This window comes from Labeo rohita, chromosome 22 (genome assembly GCF_022985175.1).
Source record: "Labeo rohita strain BAU-BD-2019 chromosome 22, IGBB_LRoh.1.0, whole genome shotgun sequence".
Classification (NCBI taxonomy): domain Eukaryota; kingdom Metazoa; phylum Chordata; class Actinopteri; order Cypriniformes; family Cyprinidae; genus Labeo; species Labeo rohita.
Genome location: NC_066890.1, coordinates 25,615,945 through 25,636,655, shown reverse-complemented (window position 1 = coordinate 25,636,655; position 20,711 = coordinate 25,615,945). Strand labels below are relative to the sequence as shown.

Here is a 20,711-nt window from a genome sequence, read left to right as displayed (position 1 = left end):
AAATAAGAATTTCCCCTTGGGGATAAATAAAGGAATTCTGATTCTGATTATCAGATGGTTTTCAGATGAATCGATCTTCAACACACATCTTGCAGCCGTATATGAATAATCTCCTTTTTCAGATCAACCAGAAGTTCACCGATTGTGTCAGCAATGTCATCGATGGATTCGTGGGGAAATCCAAAACATGCTTTTGGATCAGTCTTGTGATTTCATAGCGCCACCAAGTGCTCATACAGCACAACAGCAGGCTTTTTTTGCTTTCTAGCAAAATAAAAAATAAAATAAAATAAAAAAAAACATCCAAGTTGAATAATAGCACATTGTTTTTAAGTGTCATAATTTGGATTATTTTCAAATAATGAATAAGAAAACGTTGTCCACTTTTGTCCAATGTCCATTTATTCCGACCAAAATCATTTGAACCCACATAATGGCATAATTTAGATTTCCAAACTCATCATTTATAATAGAACCTTAGAGAACAGACCAGTGACCAGCAATGCAGCGGCTCGCTCAGTGGGTGTGACCGAAGCAGCGCGTCTCTCCGCCGGTAACCGGCGCTGCTGCCGCTGCTGCTGATGGAGACAGTGAGACAGGCGGAAGGTGGGTGGGGACATACAAGCCATTGTCGGGATAAACGCACCTCACGCTCGGGCGACTGAACGCTGAGCTCACGCTAATCCGCCCTGGAGAAGACAGAGTAAACAACTCGGGTTTGGCCGAAGCTTGATTTTAGGTAAGGTTTTGGAAACGCTGCACCTATTTTATAACGGTGTCTTGCAGGCACGTAGAGAGTTAAAGCTCCACTGCGTTGCACTGGGGGGCCAGACAGGACATGCATGCTGTTTATACATGTGAATGTCAGCGAAAATGACAGATTTGATGTTGCATGCAGTGAACTGGGTCAGTAAATGGTCAGCTCAGCAGCCTAATTCCCAGTGCTGCTGTCTCCATTGCACTAGTGCAAACACATTGAAATGCAAGCTTCTCTTTGCTGACAGGACTGCATGGCACAAGTTGTCGCAGTACTTGCATGCAACTATTTGCATGCATAATAAATCAAGATTTAAAAGGTTTCTTTTGCTTTGGATCACATGATTTATTTAAATGATGCTGCATGTGAATAGGGCTTGAGATGAGGGGTGAATTGATGGTGCTTCACATTTGATGCTTATGCTTTGTTTTTCTTTTTTTGATATAATATATCCAATAGGTAGGTGTGAGTGTGTATAGTAGCTAAACAATTACTTATCTACTAACCAACATGCAATATTCATTTGGAACCAGAATGGTCATATCACATCCAGAGGACGTAGACTTGGAAATGATCCTTGTGGGAATATTTGGTTCCCACACTGTGAGCAAAACCACACACACACACACAGCTCTTGCTCGCTTACAGATAACCTTGTCCCTTCAGGAATCTGACACCATGACTGCAGAGGAGATTATAAACATTAAAGAAGCCGAGATAATCAAGCTGATCCTGGACTTTCTGAACTCCAGAAAGCTCCACATCAGTATGCTGGCCCTGGAAAAAGAGAGTGGCATCATTAATGGGCTTTATTCAGATGATATGCTCTTCCTGAGGTCAGTAAGCTGTGTTTTTCAAGTTATACTTGTGGTGGCCATTTTAGCAGCCATTGACTCTAGTCTATTGTGAAAAAAAACTGCCAACCTTAAATGGTTGTGCTGCTTAATGAAGTGTGGGAATGGCAAAACAGTGTATTTTTGTCAGGTACACGTCCGTTTCTTGCAGTAACATCGTTTTTTACTTATAAAAGAATGTTGTTTAATATATTTTGTGGTAGGTGAATCATTTTTGGCTCTGATTTTTCCCTAAGGCAACTTATATTAGATGGGCAATGGGAGGAAGTTTTGCAGTTCATTCAGCCTTTGGAGTGCCTGGATAAATTTGACAGAAAGAAGTAAGCACAGTCGGTTTCGAGACTTTTGCCAGCATTCAGGCTTGTGTTGCTTGTTTCACAGTCTTTTGGGCTTTTTTCATCTTTTAGGTTTCGATATATCATCCTAAAACAGAAGTTTCTGGAAGCTCTGTGTGTAAACAACGCTATATCTGCGGCGGATGACCATGAGAATGTGAGTGTTGACGTCATGTTAGTTTAAAAAAGATCTGTTTTGCTGGTCTTTTATGTAAAATGGAATGAGTTGAATTGTATGTTGTATTATTATTATTAGTAGTAGTAGTGCCAAGAAAGTAGCCTTTAATAGTAATAAATAAATAAACAAATTAATCTACAATAAATAAGTAAATAAATAAATAAATATATACAAAATGGAAAGTTTAATCATATATTTATTATTATTGTTGTTGTTGTTGTTATTTACAGTTAAACATTCCATTTTGCATTAAAACAGTCAAGACTGATTTATTTATTTACAATTAGTTTTAATGATAATAATAGTAATGTGAATGAATGACAATTTTATACAAATAAATAAATAATTTATTTACAATTAGTTCATTTATCAGTTTTAATAATAATAGTAATTATGTGAATGAATGACAATTTTATACTAAAATAAATAAATAAATGAGGATTAATTTATTATTATTATTATTTAAAATTAAACTTGTTCCATTTGCATAAAATCAGACAAGTTTGATGCATGTGTATATTTATTTATTTATTTATTTATATTTTATGTATTTATTTACATTTTATTTATTTTTTTGATGATGATGATAATAATAGTAAAGGTAAATGACTTACAATTTTTAGTAATAAATATATACATTTATTAATTCATGCAAAATGGAAATTTGTAAATGTTTATTATTATTATTATTATTATTATTATTATTATTATTAATAATAATAACTGTTAAACTTATTCCATTTTATATAAAATAACAAAAGATTGATTGCTAGATTTATTTATTTATTTGCAAATAAATAATTTATTTACAATTAGTTAATTTATTTATCAGTTTTGATAAAAATAATAGTATTAATATGAATGAAAATTTTATACTAATAAATAAATAAAATAATGAAAAATGGGAAGCTTAATTGTATATTATTATTTTAGTTGTTATTATTATCATTATTTGAAATTAAACTCAATTTGCATAAAATCAGACAAGACTGATTTATGGATACATTTATTCATATATTTATTTATTTATTTAAATAAAAAAATCAGGTTTGATGATGAAAATAGTAGTAATAGTATGTAAATGAATGACAATTTTATACTAATAAATAAATACATTTATGCAAAATTGGAAGTTTACTTGTACATTATTGTTGTTGTTATTTGAAATGAACCATTCGATTTTACATAAAATCAGACAAGATTGATTGATATATTTATTTATATTTTCATTTATTTATTATTATAAATAAATATTATAAATATTGTTTATTATTATAATATATTTATCAGTTTTGATAATGATAATAGTAAAAATGTAAATGAAGGCCAATTTTATGCTAATAAATAAATAAACAAGCAAACAAGTTAATCAATTAATAAATTCATGCAAAATGGAAAGTTTAAATTGTGTGTATTATTTTTATAATTATAATTATTTTTCTTTTCTTTTTATTATTATTATTATTATTGTTATAATTTTATTTTATTATTAGTATTATTATTATTTACAATTAAATTAATTCCATTTTATATTAAATCAGACAAGACTAACTGATATATATATTTATTTATTTATTTATATTTACTATTTATTTATATTTTACTATTTATTCAATTTTGATAAATAAATAATGTTTGTCTTATGTGCAAAATGGAAGAAGTTTAATTCTCTATTATTATTATTATTATTATTAATAATAATATTATTATTGTTCATACCTTAAAATAGCCTTTAATACTTTTAAAAAAAGTATAATTAAATAAATAATGCTTGTCATTTATGCAAAAATTGTAGGTTATGATTATTATTTTTGTTATTTGTATCATCAAAATAGAATTAAGTTTTATTGTAAAATGGCCTTTAACAATTAGAGAAATAAATCTTGAAGAAGTTCAATTATTATTATCATTATAATTACACTGTGTGCAGAATTATTAGGCATGTTGATATTCTGGTCATATTTTTTTTCCAAACACATTTTACCAATTCCAAACCACATCAGTCTTAATAACTACTGTTAATTTTGTGTTTAATCATTTATATGTGATATATAATTGTCCGTGAAGGCTGGAAGTGAAAAACTCCTTATATTCAGGTGTGCAGAATTATTAGGCATGTTTTCGTTTACAGCTAAAATGAGCCAAAAAAGAGATTTAACCCAGACTGAAAAGTCCAAATTATTAAATGCCCATGAGAAGAATGCAATACTAATGCATTACAAGAATTTGCAAAGTTAAGGCTTGACCATTGGACAGTGAAATGCTTGTTGAGTCTGCATGGTCAGAAAAAACAGGTGGAGAAGAAAAGATGCATGTTAACTGCAAAAGAATCAGGAAATAAGGTGAAGAATTAGGTGTGACACCATCAGGAACCATTTCCAGTTCTCCAGCGCCACCATTTTCCAGAACTGCAACCTACCTGGAGTCTTCAGAAGTACAATGTGTCAGGTTCTCAGAGACTTTGCTTGGTAAAAAATCCTAAAAAATGCCCCTGACTTAATAAGAATAACAAGCTGACGTCTTGTGAAATACATGAAGACAGTTTTTTTATATGCTTTAGAGACAGATAAGTTGAGAGTGACTCTTGAAGGACAAGCATCACATCCTCTTGTACCTCTGATTCAAGAATTTATCTTCTAAAATCTGGCAGTAAGTTTTGGGAGTTCATTTTAGTCCATCTCTGCAAGTCAGACTTTTCAGGATAAGAGACTAAACATGAACTCCCAAAACTTACTGCCAGATTTTGGAAGATAAATTCTTGAATCAGAGGCACAAGAGGATGTGATGCTTGTCCTTCAAGAGTCTCTTATCTGTCTCTAAAGCATATAAAAAAACTGTCTTCATGTATTTCACAACACGTCAGCTTGTTATTCTTATTAAGTAAGGGGCATTTTTTAGGATTTTTTACCAAGCAAAGTCTCTGAGAACCTGACACATTGCACTTCTGAAGACTCCAGGTAGGTTGCAGTTCTGGAAAATGGTGGCGCTGGAGACTAAATGGTTCCTGATGGTGTCACACCTAATTCTTCACCTTAATTCCTAATTCTTTTGCAGTTAACATGCATCTTTTCTTCTCCACCTGTTTTTTCTGACCATGCAGACTCAACAAGCATTTCTCTGTCCAATGGTCAAGCCTTAACTTTGCAAATTCTTGTAATGCATTAGTATTGCATTCTTCTCATGGGCATTTAATAATTTGGACTTTTCAGTCTGGGTTAAATATCTTTTTTGGCTCATTTTAGCTGTAAACGAAAACATGCCTAATAATCCTGCACACCTGAATATAAGGAGTTTTTCACTTCCAGCCTTCACGGACAATTATATATCACATATAAATGATTAAATACAAAATTAACAGTAGTTACTAAGACTGATGTGGTTTGGAATTGGTAAAATGTGTTTGGAAAAAAAATATGACCAGAATATCAACATGCCTAATAATTCTGCACACAGTGTATAATTCATTATTATTGTCATTACCATGAAAATAGCAATTAATACTGAGATAGACAGACAGATAGACAGATAGATAGATAGATAGATAGATAGATAGAAAATATTTTGAGCAATCTCACATTAAACCTCATAAATCTTGACCCAAAATGTGCCAGAAGGTTTTATTCATGAACCATTTCACGATGGCCTCGTTCTTTCTCACCTGCAGCTGGAGCTGACCATGCAAGACGCTGTAAAGTCCCTTCATTCCCTGGAAGAGTTCTGCCCAACCAAAGAAGACTACAGCAAACTCTGCCTGCTCCTCACGCTCCCGCGCCTCACCAACCACACCGAATTCAAAGACTGGAACCCCAGCACAGCCCGCGTGCACTGCTTCGAAGAAGCCTGCACCATGGTGGCCGAATTCATCCCCGCCGACCGCAAACTGAGCGAAGCCGGATTCAAAGCCAGCAGTGACCGTCTGTTCCAGCTCCTCATCAAAGGGATACTCTACGAATGCTGCGTCGAGTTCTGCCAGAGCAAAGCCACCGGTGAAGAAATCAGCGAGGAGGAGGTTCTCCTAGCCGTCGACGTCCTCTGTGGAAACGGTTGCGAGGAACTAGACTTGAGTTTGCTGTCTTGGCTGCAAAACCTCTCGCCGTCGGTCTTCGCTTGCGCTTTTGAGCAGAAGACCCTCAGCATCCACGTAGACCGGCTCGTCAAACCGGTCCGGACGGGTCACGCGGATCTTCTCACACCTCTGCTCACCAAACTCTCACCCTGCCCAGCGTCGCCTCTACGGCGCCCCCAGTCGGCGGATACTTACATGTCCCGCTCTCTCAATCCCGCCCTGGACGGACTGTCCCACGGCTTGGTGGGACGGGAAAAGAAAAGCACAGAAGGTGACGGGAAAGCAACGGCCATGTCACAGTCGTTCGCCAACTTTGGGTATCCTTCAGGTGGAAATGGAAGCAAAAACCCACTGGACAGCAGCGGCTTCAGTGATTCGCCTGACAGGTGAGATAGTTTGTCCAGAAATTTACCATTTAAAGGGATTGTACACCCAAAAATAAAAATTCTGTTATTAATTACTCACCCTCATGTCATTTCAAACCTGTAAGACCTTCATTCAGCTTTAGAACACAAATTAAGATATTTTTGATGAAATCCTAGAGCTTTCTGACCCTGCATAGACAGCAACGCAACTGAAACGTTCAAGGCCCTGAAAGGTAGTAAGGCCATCGTTAAAATAGTCCATGTGACATCAGTGGCTCAACCGTAATGTTATGTTTAACAATTTATTTTCTTCAACACACATTCACAAGAGTACTATGACGCACAAGAAGGAGAAGAAATGGTTGAATAAAGTCGTTATTTTTGTTTTCTTTGTGCACAAAGTATTCTCGTAGCTTTATAACATTACGGTTGAATCACTGATGTCACATGGACTATTTTAACAATGTCCTTACTACCTTTCTGGGCCTTGAACGTTTCAGTTGTGTTGCTGTCTATGCAGGGTCAGAAAGCTCTCGGATTTCATCTAAAATATCTTAATTTGTGTTCTGAAGATGAACGAAGGTCTTATGGGTTTGGAACGACATGAAGGACATGAGTAATTAATGACAGAACATTTTTGGGTCAGCTAAGCATTCTGACGTCGATTCAAATCATTATGACTTTCTGTGGAACTCGAAGATATTTTGAAAATCTGTCTTAGTGATTTTGTTTTTTGGACAGTGAAAGTCAAATGGGGTCCAGTGTTTTTGTTTGGATAAAAAATGTTCTTTAAACTATCTTATATTGTGTTAGACATCAGTCATGAACAAAACTGCACTTTTCACTGTAAAGTATGAAATACTGTAGTAAAATCAAGTTTCTGAGAATTGTTTTTGTGTTAGAAGGTGTTACTGTCAGCATATGGTGGTTAAGCTTAACGCTTGTAATCCAGTTGGATCCACCGAAATAAACCCTGGCAGCTTTACTAGTTAAGTCCAAACAAACTTCAATGACAGTCAATATATTTCGAAGAATTTTTGTTGTAAGAAGTGTCAACAAAAAGCATAATACTAATGTGCAGTTTTTATCAAAAGGGACTTGCAATCTTTTTCTTATCTTTTTTTTTTTTCAGAGATTTTTGTGTTTTAATTTTTCTGATAATCAAATGAAGGCATTAAACATTTATTTATTGTTAATAAAATGAATATTAAACCATTTTATTTTTTTGCCAAAAAAACAGAGGTTTGCTGTTAAAATTAATACATAGAAGAGAAATTGTGTGAAAATTATGTTAAAAAAGTTGTAATAATAATTGTAGTATTTTTTTTACTACAATTAGGTGTTAATCTTATTGTAAGATTTATTTTTAGCATTTAATTGTTTTATTTAAATTTCCCAGAAATAGGAATATATAAACACCTACATTATACTGTACAAAAGTAATACAAGACTAATATATTTCTGTAACATGTTAAACCGTACTTTTATTTTGAAAGGTTGCTGGGAACTTTTGTGTGTATACACTGACATGATGCTAGTTTTCTCAAATGAAACGGTAAAATTCACATGAAGTGATTCACAGCAGCTCTAGAGATTAAGTTCATGCATTCATGTAGTCATATAGTGAGACGCAGAGGCCAAAAATCACTGCGAGCGTCACGTGTGTTTCAGTATTTGTGTAGTAAACAAAACCGCGTCTCTGCCATTCATTCATACAGAGCCAAGCGGAACATGGAGGACTCATATTTAAACCGTCTTTTTGCGTTTTAAAGGAGAAGTCCTCTTCCAAAACAAAGATTCACATATAATGTACTCACCCCCTTGTCATCCAAGATGTTCATGTCTTCCTTTCTTCAGTCGTAAAGAAAATATGTTTTTGGAGGAAAACACTTTAGCATTTTTGTCCATAAAATACTGTCAGAATGCACAGACACTGGTCAATATCACGATTCGAATTCAGTGAGAGACCTATTTTTGATTTATTCGTCCAAAAATCGACGAATTCCGTGGCGTTCCACGGCATTCTGCACTAAAGTAGAGTAGAGTAAATCCGTTTTTTTTTATCAATGCAGACGCGCAACCACATAGAGACAGAAATGACGTGGTGTTGTGTAACCTTAAATGAGTTCTGTTGTGATCTGGCGCTATATAGAACATGAAGTTATATACAATTAATTTGACCTTCAAGGTGGGCGGGGGTTGTCGTTGGAGGGGCGGGCCGCCCCCCTAATATAATGGCAGGGGAAACACTGTGTTATCATGATTATTTGTGTTGACTGGTGTTGTCCTGTTCCTCCAGAGCACAAGCGCAGGATGAGAGAATGAACGGCTCAGGAGGAACAAACTCGCTGCGTCCTCCACTGACTCCTGGCAGAGACGGTGGAGCCACGGGTTCAGCTGAAAAATCTGAGGTAATAATTCAGTTCCCTTTTAAACCAGACACATGTAGATTACATGCTCAGGACCTCAAAAAGATTGAAAGTTATGTCATTCCGAACCTGTATGAGTTTCTTTTTCTGTTAAACACAAAAGAAGATATTTGATAGAATGTTGGTAACCATTCACTTAAATAGTCAGTTTTGAAAGTCTTAATGAAAGTCAGTTTTTTTGTGTTCAACAGAAAAAAGAAACTCATACAGGTTCAGAATAATGTTCGGGTGAGTGAATGAAGACAGATTTGTTGTGGTGTGTGTGTGTAGGAGCAGCTTCAGGAGTTCCAGCGTCAGCGGTTGCGGGTGCAACAGCATCTTGAGCAGAAGCAGCAGCAGAGGCAGCTCTACCACCAGATGCTGCTGGAGGGTGGAGTTCATCCCCCAGAGCAGCCCACAGACACAGCGCAGCACAATCTCACACAGAAGTTCCTGAACAGGTCAGATCCAGATGACCCGTCTACCTCTAAAGTGCCCCAGAGGCATTCAGATGTGTTGGCAGCGCAGTGTTGTTGATTGATTATGTGACTTCCAGTGTCTAGATGATGAGATTGAAAGTGCTGTAAATGCTTCTTGGACTGGAAATGCTAACTCTCATTTGTTCTACTTGTTTTTATTGATGTGCCATTACTTTCAAGTAGGGATAATGAAAATAGCATGCACTCTATTCTATTCTATTGTATTCTATTCTAACAATATTATATTGTTAAGTATTACATTCAGTATGATTTCAAATGTAGTGATAGACATGAAATATGTGGCAATTTTGAGACTATCAGAAATGTTTGTTTCAAACTCCTTGACACTTATTGAATCAAAAATATTGTTTATATAATATCATTTATATAATTCATAAGTTATGTAAATGATACTATTTAATTGGTCCTTAAAATATAATCTAATAGTTCAGATATATATTTTTAAAAATATGTATATTATATAAAATTTTTGTGTATAAATTATATTTTATATGTAACATTTTAATATGAAAATTAAAATTTTCCCATTTTGAAATGATCAGTAATTCACCATTTTTTAATGTATATTATTTTTCAGTAACTTTTCATGCTATATTATCTATTGCATATTTTTTGCCATTATTTATTTATTTATTTAATTATATTTTAATAGTTAATATATATTTTTCGCACAATTATATTCATATAAATATATTATTATAATTTTAAGTATTATGTTACATTATGTATATGCTATTTATTTATTATGTTTTTAATAAGATTAATTGTAATTTAATGGTTAATGTTTTTTAGATATATTATTTTATATATAGTATATTACATTTATATAATATAAATACATTTATATTATAAGTATATATTTGTGTCATTATAGTATGTTATATATATATTATTCTATTAAATGATTATATAATTACATATTTAATACTTATTTAACTAAATTAAATACATTTTTATGTTATTCATTTAATTATTAATTAATTATAATTTAATAGGCAATATATTTTTCCACACACATTTATTATTATATTATATTATATTATATTATATTATATTATATTATATTATATTATATTATATTATATTATATTATTATTAAATACATTAAATATTACAGCCGCCTTGTCACAATTCTGTATTGTTAAAGGCGGTATATAAATAAAGGTGATTAAATTATTACATATTTAAATAATTAAATTATAAAAAAAATTATATTAAATAAAAAAATTATAAAAATTTAATTAAATAAAAAAAGTATATACAATTTTGTATATTTTCCATTATTAGTTTAATTATTAATTTATTATAGTTTAATAGGTAATACATGTATTTCCACACACATATTATATTATTCTATTCTATTATATTCTATTATAGGATTTTTACTAGTGATAGACATATTAATCTCATAATAGTTTTGTAATCATCATTTTTTGCCATCTTTAAATAGCAGTATGTGTATTCTGCCATTTCATTAATTTTCATAATTATTATTAAATAAATGCAAATTAATAGTATATTGTACATATTAGTATGTATTTCTTTTGTATTTTAAACTATTTTCATACAATATGTATTTTTATTGTTGTGTATATATATTTGTAAATCTAATAATTAGGATTGTAATTATTAGTATAATTATTATGACCTGAGCACGATGGTGTGAGGAACTTTTTGGTATTGCTCCGTTATGAATAATTATTTTTTAATGACTTTTTTTTGTTTGTTTTTTAGCATAAATATAAAGCTAATTTTGAAAAATGCTTTGCAGTCATTAAATTGTATAAATATCAGCATGATATCAGGCATTGGTCATCCTGATCTCTAGATTTTCTTCATCATTTCTGTAGGTCCATTCAGAAACTGGAAGAACTGAACGTGGGAATGGAAGACCTGGGGGAAGACGTCCAGGCTTTGGCCCAGCAGTGTAATGGTACGCCAGCGAGCGGTGCCGGTAAACAGACCCCAGACACCGGCCCAGGCCGGAACAAGACCGCGGTGATCAGCAGCACCCCTCAAAAGGGAGGAGGCCGAGGCGTCCCTTCTCTGGACGAGTCCCCAGTGCTGGTCAACCAGAGGTTTCTCAAAACCTTCAACCCTATGAAGATTAAATACGTAACTCTGGTTTATGAGCTGCTTCTAATACTGATATCACGACAGTGTGTTTCAGGACGAGAGACCCAAATCCCCATTCGTTGCAGTGCAGACGCTGGAGGACACGCAGGCTGTGCGTGCAGTCGCCTTCCACCCGTCCGGGGCGCTCTACGCAATCGGCTCCAACTCCAAAACACTACGTGTCTGCACTTACCCACAATCCCTCAAAACCAGGTGTGTTCTGGTGTATTGTATGGGTTAATATAACACTTACTATAATACGTAGTAGAAAACCCATGAAAGATTTATGTTATTTTAAAAAACCACATGGTTTTATAAATATTTTGGACTATGGGGGGGCGCCATTGTTTCGATGACATCAAATGGTTGCACCCTGATGCTACCTATTGCTATTTTTACTGCAACACAACTCGAAAAACAAAATAGTGATACAATGACCACAGCTACTGCAAGAGCTTACAAGTGGTGATGGATATAAGCGTTGCCTTAAACCAAATGCTGTACCATCGATTTTTTTATTTTTTTTTTTCCCAACAAGGAATCTAATCGCCCCCAGAAGAAATTGGCGCTGAGAAAGTCTTTCAGTGGCTACTGCGTTATGACAAGCATCTGCATGTTTACGCCCTGTCAGGATGGCATCTAGCATTTCTTGTCTCTGCCGTTTGTAAGCTCTTTCAGTAGCTGTGGTCTACTAAAAGCCTCAAAGGCATCAGGGCTAAAGTGGAGAGAACAAAGACGCGGGTCTTTAGTAAATTTTATCCGTCCACAAGCATCTACCCATTCTTTTCTCCTCTTCTTATCGCTAGGAAAGCAGTGAAGACTTACATCGCTTCTTTTGTTGCCCTTCGACTGAAAATCACAACCAAAAGCTGCACAATGTGGCATCGTATCAGTATTTTATTTTCTGAGATGTGTTGAGGTAAAAATAGCAACAAGTAGCACCGGTAGCTCACCGATTGCAGCCATTTAACGTCATTGAAATAATGGCGCCCCCCATAGTCCAAAATATGTATAAAAACAATGTGGATTTTTTAAATAACGTAAGTCTTTCATATGTTTTCTACAACATATTTCAGAGACATCATTAATGTTATATTAAGCCATACAAGTCTTGTTGCAAACCTGTATGAGTTTCTTTTTTCTGTGGAACATGAAAGAAAATATTTTGACGAATGTTGGAAACCAAATGGTTTCAAGTCTCATTGACTTAGTATGGACAAAAACTACTGTGGAAGTCAATGGGACCCAAAACTGTCCAAAACTTGATCGTCCTCTGTTCTTCCTGTCTAGCGCTCAAGGTCCAGTAAAGCAGCCTGAGATCTGTTTCAAGCGCATTAAGCACCATAAAGGCTCTATTTACTGTGTGGCCTGGAGTCCCTGCGGACAGCTTCTCGCCACGGGCTCCAATGACAAATACGTCAAAGTTCTTCCTTTCAATGCGGACACCTGCAACGCCACAGGTAATGTGCTTTTCAAATAATGTTACATCTAAGGGATGTAACGGTATTATCAATATCGTAGTAACGCAATAGTGATCTCAATGTCATCGGTTGTGCTTTAATTTTATGGCATATGATTACAGCATTTCACTAAATTTGTAGTGAGATGTGTTTTTGTGAGTCGGTTTTCACTGAAGCTGGAGTTTTTTGTCGAAAGAAGTATTGTAATTTCCCAACTGCAGTGTAAAGCAAAAATAATATACCAATTAAACATTGATTTTCATTAAGTTGGCTTGAGAAAGCCAACTTACTGAAATGCTATTTAAACTTCCATTTATTATTATTCTTCTGAGACTAAAATTATTAACTCTATCTCCTTCTAGAGCTTTAACTCTACAAACTCCAAACTCCAATCTTCAAACTGATCTGAAGTTAGTTGCTATGCAACATGCTAACAACTTGCTAATCATGATAGAAAGATGCTAGCAACTTGTTAATTATGCTAGAAACATGCTACCAATTTGTTAATCATGCTAGAAACATGCTAGCAACTCACTAATCATGCTAGAAACATGCTAGCAACATGTTAACAACTTGCTAATCATGTTAGAAACATGCTAGCAACATACTACCCTGGTGTAGAGGTCTGCATTCCGCGGCTGTCCCGACCAGATTTTTTGCTACGCGGGAATAAATTTACAAACAAAACGCGGTAGCAGTCGGTAACTCTGGTGTAATTTGGACGGGAGCAGGCGGTCTAATAATATACCGTTCCCGACGTCTTTTCTGAACAGCATATCTGTGCTTTACTCATTCTTATCGAGCACCTGTACGGCCTGCGCTCATGACTGTTATGCACGCGCTGCACGCAAATAAATAAAATAATTAATTTAAATTAGGGCCGGGACTCGATTAAAAAAAAAAAATCGAATTAATTAGAGGCTTTGTAATTAATTAATCGAAATTAATCGCATTTTAATCGCATATAAATATTTGACCTGAGAACAGTGAGAAGTAAGTTTTTTCATATGGATTTTTAGTATACCATTGAATAATGACTGATTAAGTGTAGCAATAGGATATTTAGAAATATAGTAGCCTACATTTCAGAAAATCAGGTACCCTGTAGGTAAGTAGACCTTCTGTAAACTGTTTAAGTAAAACACAATACTTTCAAGTACATTCAGAACATTGGAAACCCTGACTATTACTGTAGACAACATCTCTGTTGCTTCGGAGGCCACAACAGACTTTGTTGATTTACCAACAGCTGGTTTAAAAAAAATAAAATTAATTTCAGTCCAACTCTCAATAACCTTGGCCAAAACAATAAAGAGTTCAACATAAAGTGCCAGTTGCACCAACAACATAAAGAGCCAACCAAAGCGGTCTCATCAGCTTCTTTGTCCATGTTCACTGTGGTTTGTTTTTGTCTGAACGCTAGTTGGTGCTCCAGTATAATCGGTCCGCCGAAACTCATCCAGTGAGAAACGTTCCGCGGTGCAAAAATAAGTGCGATTAAAATGCGTTAAAAAATTTAACGCGTTATTTTTGTGTTATTAATTAATCTAAATTAACGCGTTAAAGTCCCGGCCCTAATTTAAATTTAAATTAATTTAAAATAATTTGGAAAAGGTGATTTTGCAAGTAAGTAAACGTTTTCGTTAATTTCATTAATGGCTTACAATTTTGAAATTTAATTTATTACTAGTTATTATTGTTGTATTTATATATTTTCTTTTGTTGGAGAGGCGCTGAAATCGACGTCGGGACATTTTTTCGTTAAATTGTTAGGCTAAAAGTGATTTAATTTCGTAATGGCGAGCCAACGAATTTGATATTTTGCTTATCATTTTAAATGGCAGATGTAATTTTTCCTAAGCTACTGTGTTGACAAAAAATGTCAAATTTGTATTTTGAATAAAAATAATAAGTATGCTACAATTTTGTACATTTTTTCTACTTTTTTTTCTGCAACACATTTTCTGTATTAACAGCATCTTGACAAGAAGAATAAAAATAAAATAAATTGTTGTACAACCTACAATTTTTTTGTTATCTCTCTCTTTCGGTTTAAATGTGAGATTCTGGAAACAGATAAAAATTTTGCGGGAACGGTCGGGTCGGGAAGAAAATTATTCCAAGCGGGCAGCGGGTGAACAAAGAGTGAATATATAGCGGGAGCGGGTGGGTGCGGAATAAAACCTTGCGGGAGCGGGACTAAAAAAACAGTCCCGCGCAGACCTCTACCCTGGTGAAAAAAACAACATATACTGGTAGGTATGTTTTGATGCTGGTCCTTTGCTGGTTTATGCTGGTCATGTTGCTGGTCAAGGACCAGCATAAACCAGCATCAAAACATACCTACCAGCATATGCTGGTTTTTTCACCAGGGTAGTAACTTGCTAATCATGCTAGTGACATGTTAGTAATTTGCAAATCATATTAATAAAATGGTAAACATGTTAGCAGCATGCTAGTAAAATGCTAATCATGCCTGAATCATGCTAGTAACTTGCTAATTATGTTAGCTATCTATCTATCATCCATCTGCCATCTATCTCTGACAAACTGCAAACTGTATTGCCTTCAAAACATTCAAACTAACCTTTTAAAACTGCTTTAGACTTCAAAGACTTTAGACTGAAAACCATCAAACTTAAAACTTCTTAAAACTTTTCAAACATTTTAAACATTCCAAACTTTTTAAAACTTTTTGTTCCGGCTTTCTCAAGCCAACCTAAAGTTTGTCTTGACAAACTTTTTTTATCTAGTTTATTTTGCAGTGCACTTGTTTTACAATGTATGGTTATTATTGTCGTTGTTGTATCAGGGGTTCAAGCGTGCAGCGCTGAAATCCTATTGTATCAAATCCCTAGTTGGATCAAATGTATCATGTGTAGTGTAAAACCACAACAATCACAGCTAACTGCTAAACAGTGGATGATAAATGCGCATTTGTGTTTGGACTGCAGGTCCAGATCTGGAGTTCAGCATGCATGATGGCACCATCAGAGATTTGGCGTTTATGGAAGGTCCTGAGAGCGGAGGAGCAATTCTGATTAGCGCTGGGGCTGGAGACTGTAACATCTACACCACTGACTGCCAGAGAGGACAGGGGCTGCACGCGCTTAGCGGACACACGGGTACACACACATACACACGCAAAACGTCCTGTATGAATGTATGAATAGGATGTTGTGTTATGTTGTATGATCTGATGTGCTGTCGCAGGACACATCCTGTCTCTGTACACGTGGGGCGGGTGGATGATCGCCTCTGGTTCTCAGGATAAGACGGTGAGGTTTTGGGACCTGCGTGTGCCCAGCTGTGTGAAGGTGGTTGGGACGGCCCTGCATGGAACAGGTGTGTGTTTATTCTCAGCTCCTTTACAAGCCTTTATTTAGGACCACATTTTTTTGACCAATTTCCACTTTTTTATGATCTTCCCAGCTTTTTGTGATTTATGGGATAACGATTTTTTAGAAATTATTCAAACCAAATTCAGAGTGATTTGTGAATGAATCATTTAAGCTGTTTTATAAATTATTTAGATGAATAATTATTTAGATTTTTTTTCAATAAATTGAAAAGAACTGGTGCAAGTAAAATAAATAAATCAATAAATAATATCAGTTATTTTCACTGACAATTTTTTATTTATTATGATTATTATTATTATTATTATTAATAATAATAATAATAATATCAGCATTAGTATGATTAAATATAATATTAAAATGATAATATATTAACTATAATTTGATAATAATAATAATAAACAATATTAAAATTCAAAACCATTTAAATGACAACAATCACTGTAAACAACAACAATATTGATGATGATAATAATAATAATAATTATTATTATTATTAATTACAATATTAGTAGTAGTAGTAGTATAATCAGAATAGTATTAAACTTATTCTTACAGATTATTAAATTTTAAAACCAATTCAGTGACAACTAGTGCAAAAAAATAAATGATGTAATATGATAATAATAATAGTATCAGTTATTAGCATTAGTATTAAATATTATATATATATATATATATATATATATATATAATATATAAATAATATATTAACTATAATAATAATAATTATTATTAATAATAATAATAATAATAATAATAATAATATAAAATATTTTATTAAAACAACACCAACAACAATAATAATCATAATGTATGTAATATATTATTAGTATTATTTTTTTATTTATTAAAAAATATATTTATTTTTATTATAAATAATAAATTACTTCTTTATTTTTATTATTAATTATTTGTATTAGTACTACTAAATACAATTTAAATTCAGTGACAACAACCAATGCAAAACAATTTTTAACAACAAAAACAACAATAATAATAATAATAATTAGTAGTAGTAGTAGTAGTAGTAGTATAAAACAGAAATATAATAATGTAAAATATTTTAGGATACATTTTAATAATTAACAACAACGACAACGTTGATCATTATTATTATTATTATTATTATTATTATTATTATTATTCTTAAACACAATATTAAACAATTCAGTGACAACAAATGAAATAAAATTGAACACAATATAACAACAGCACAAAAATGATAATCAAGGGTCTGCCATTTTTTAATTTTGTTACTTAATGCATTGTTATTGAATGTCTTTTTGCGCAGAGGTTTGGATCATATATTATTGTGTCATGTGACAGGAAGTGCTGTGGCTTCGGTGGCAGTAGATCCCAGTGGGCGGCTCATGGCCACCGGATTGGAAGACTGTCGCTGCATGCTTTATGACATCAGAGGAGGTCGAACCGTCCAGGCTTATCGGCCGCACACCAGTGACGTACGATCTGTGCGCTTTTCTCCTGGCGCCCACTATCTGCTCACCGGCTCCTACGACAACAAGGTCATGATCACTGATCTTCAAGGTAGGTTGGGTTTCAAATGATGTCACAGAAAGAATGATGTCATATAAAGTCCTTTTTCATCAATTAATCAATTCTTGTAAATTTAGATTTTCACTCAAAATCACAGTAAATGTCACGTTACGGAAGTAATATGACTTGTGAATGCCATTCATTTTTTTCCCATAATTTTATTATTATTATTTTATTATTATTAGTCACTGCTTGGTGTGACAATCCGCTCATTATTCCACTCTATGAATGTGCGTTCTGCTTGTGTACCGCCCACTCACGCTCACCAGAAAAAGCAAAGTCCGCTCAAATAATGCACCAACAGCAAATATCTATGTAGTACACGTGTTCCTGTTTGCAGTAGCGCTACTGTGCTGTAGCATGGCAATACTGGTTAAATGACGCTACCCTCTCATCCACATGCTCTGATAATAATAGCTTTGTAGGACTATACAATATTTGCATAATTAGTTAAAAAAAAGTTGCATCTGATTCTGTTCCATAGAACTAAATTAATATATATATGTATATATATTGATATTTAATATTATTATTATTATTATTATTACTATTATTATATTTTCTGTCCAATTTTATTGTGTTATTTTCAGTAAAAGTGTGGTTATTTTATTGACTGTTTTAAACTTAATATCATTAAACGTATTGAGTTAAATTTAAAAAGTCGTACAAAATTACTTTATATTATTTAATAAAATAGCAAAATTACCATTTAGGTGCATCCCTTATTATTATTATGATTATTACTACTACTAAAATTAAATACCACTGTTTTTATTATTATTGTTATTGTTATTATTAGAAATAAAATGAAATACCTCTGTTGTGAATGTCATTTCATAATTCATGTTTTATGTTTATTTGAATTCATTGATTTAGTAGTAGTAGTAAAAATGACAAAATCTGCAAAAATAATATTTCAGATTATGTCTTGTGAATGTAATTTCCTATGTTTTATTTACTGTATTAAAATTCAAATTAATAGTAGTAGTAGTAGTAGAAATAAAATATAATCTGCCATAATAATTGTGAATTATTATTATTATTATTATTATTATTGTAGATTATGTCTTGTGAATGTCATTTTTATCTATTTTATTTATTGTATTAAAATTAAAATATTAAAAGCCAACTCAAATTATGTCAGTTCTTTTATACAGAATTAGCACAAAATAATATACTCAAAATATTAAAGTATTGCTATTATTATTATTATTATTATTATTATTATTTTTACTATTAAAATTAATTCAATACTATATATAATGTCAGCTTTATATATATATAATGTCAGCTACTTTCACAGAATTAGCTTAGCAATATTTTAATATGTTGTGTATAATAATAATAATATTAATAATAATGTTATTAATTTGTTATTATTATTATTATTATTATTATTTATTATTATTTATTATTATTATTATTATTATTATTATTCAACAATAATAAAAACAGAGTTTTATTGGTTTTGAAAAGTCTGATGTTTGTATTGCTTCTACAGTGGGAAAATTGCAGTTGTAATGATGATGATTATTATTATCATTATTATTATTATTATTGTTGTTGTTGCTGTTGTTGTTTTTATCATTATCGTTATTATTATTATTATTATTATTATTATTATTATTATTATTAAAAAAATCCCACTGTACTTTTTTATATCACCTTAGGGAAATACAATACCATTTTGTCAAATTAAATTCTCCTTTTTCTTTTTGTTTTTCCTCTAGGGGATCTCACTAAAACGCTGCCGGTCACTGTGGTGGCTGAACACGGAGATAAAGTGATCCAGTGCCGTTGGCACACCAAAGACCTGTCCTTCCTGTCCTCCTCAGCCGATAAGACGGTCACACTATGGGCGTACCAGCCTTAACCACAGCAGAAGCCATACGGAAGAGCACAGAAAACACTGATCCTCCTGCACTCAGAAGGACAGAATAGAGTGAAAGAGTGTGTCAGTGCGTGTTTGTTTGTATTTCTATGTAACCAGTACACTCACATGAGAAAACTGAGACAGTTCTAGTCACGTCTACATCTGGAATTGCATGTCAAACAGCTTTATACTCAAATGTATTGCAGTTCAGAAAAAAAAGATCAACTAATGACGTTTCTTCACTTACAAACAATGTCATTGCTTCTACATTTTGCTATTTCAAGTGAACGAAACGGTCCTGAAAATGTGAGCTGAATTGTGCCTTGAAGTGATGTTTTCTGTAGTTACACTTATTCAACTGAATGTCTTGTAAATATGAGCTTTTGTATAGGCTTCAAAGCAAACTCGAGGCATTAGATCATTGTATAGCACATTGCACTACGGACGTCACTCATCCAGCAGTTGTTTATGCCGCATGAATATTCATGTCCTTCTTTAAATAAATGTAAATGAAGCAACACTCTGTAAATACTGAGGATAAATGTTTTGTGGAAGTCGTCCTCCTCAGTGTTGAAATGGTTTCATGCATTTTTAGGAATGCTTTTACTTTAAATGATCATTTCCTAATATGCATAATATGCATCACTTTTGCACATTCATTCAGCACCTTTTTGTATCGATAAAGAGAGCAGCTAAACGACTCTCAATCACCTGATGTACAAAGTATTAGTAATTTATTTGAACATGGAAATAAACTGTTTTGAAACGATGAGATTTAGCCTGATGAACAGTTCACTCATTCTTCTACAGGTGCTAAAAAGGAAATGCTACATGTTTATGTATTCCCATACGTTTTTACGATTTCCTCTCCACTTGCTTCAGTA

At 33.0% G+C, this 20,711-nt stretch overlaps 1 protein-coding gene across 1 annotated transcript; it reads left to right on the top strand.

The window, feature by feature from the left end:
* The first annotated feature begins 574 nt into the window (after positions 1–574).
* Positions 575–20,599, top strand: wdr47b (WD repeat domain 47b). Its single transcript, XM_051094800.1, has 14 exons — positions 575–739; positions 1,424–1,593; positions 1,848–1,931; positions 2,019–2,103; positions 5,789–6,576; positions 8,855–8,966; positions 9,255–9,424; positions 11,314–11,541; positions 11,624–11,791; positions 12,869–13,038; positions 15,993–16,163; positions 16,252–16,383; positions 17,727–17,945; positions 19,685–20,599. Exons 2-14 carry the CDS (start codon positions 1,436–1,438, stop codon positions 19,825–19,827), a joined length of 2,628 nt encoding a protein of 875 aa, XP_050950757.1. The 5' UTR covers positions 575–739; positions 1,424–1,435; the 3' UTR covers positions 19,828–20,599.
* The last annotated feature ends 112 nt before the right edge of the window (positions 20,600–20,711 follow it).

Bases quoted from the DNA above. Each gene is read 5' to 3' on its own strand.
- wdr47b (XM_051094800.1), top strand. From the start codon at position 1,436: ATGACTGCAGAGGAGATTATAAACATTAAAGAAGCCGAGATAATCAAG. The intron at 1,932-2,018 runs GTAAGCACAGTC...TTCATCTTTTAG, and splicing joins GATAAATTTGACAGAAAGAA to GTTTCGATATATCATCCTAA. The intron at 6,577-8,854 runs GTGAGATAGTTT...CTGTTCCTCCAG, and splicing joins TTCAGTGATTCGCCTGACAG to AGCACAAGCGCAGGATGAGA.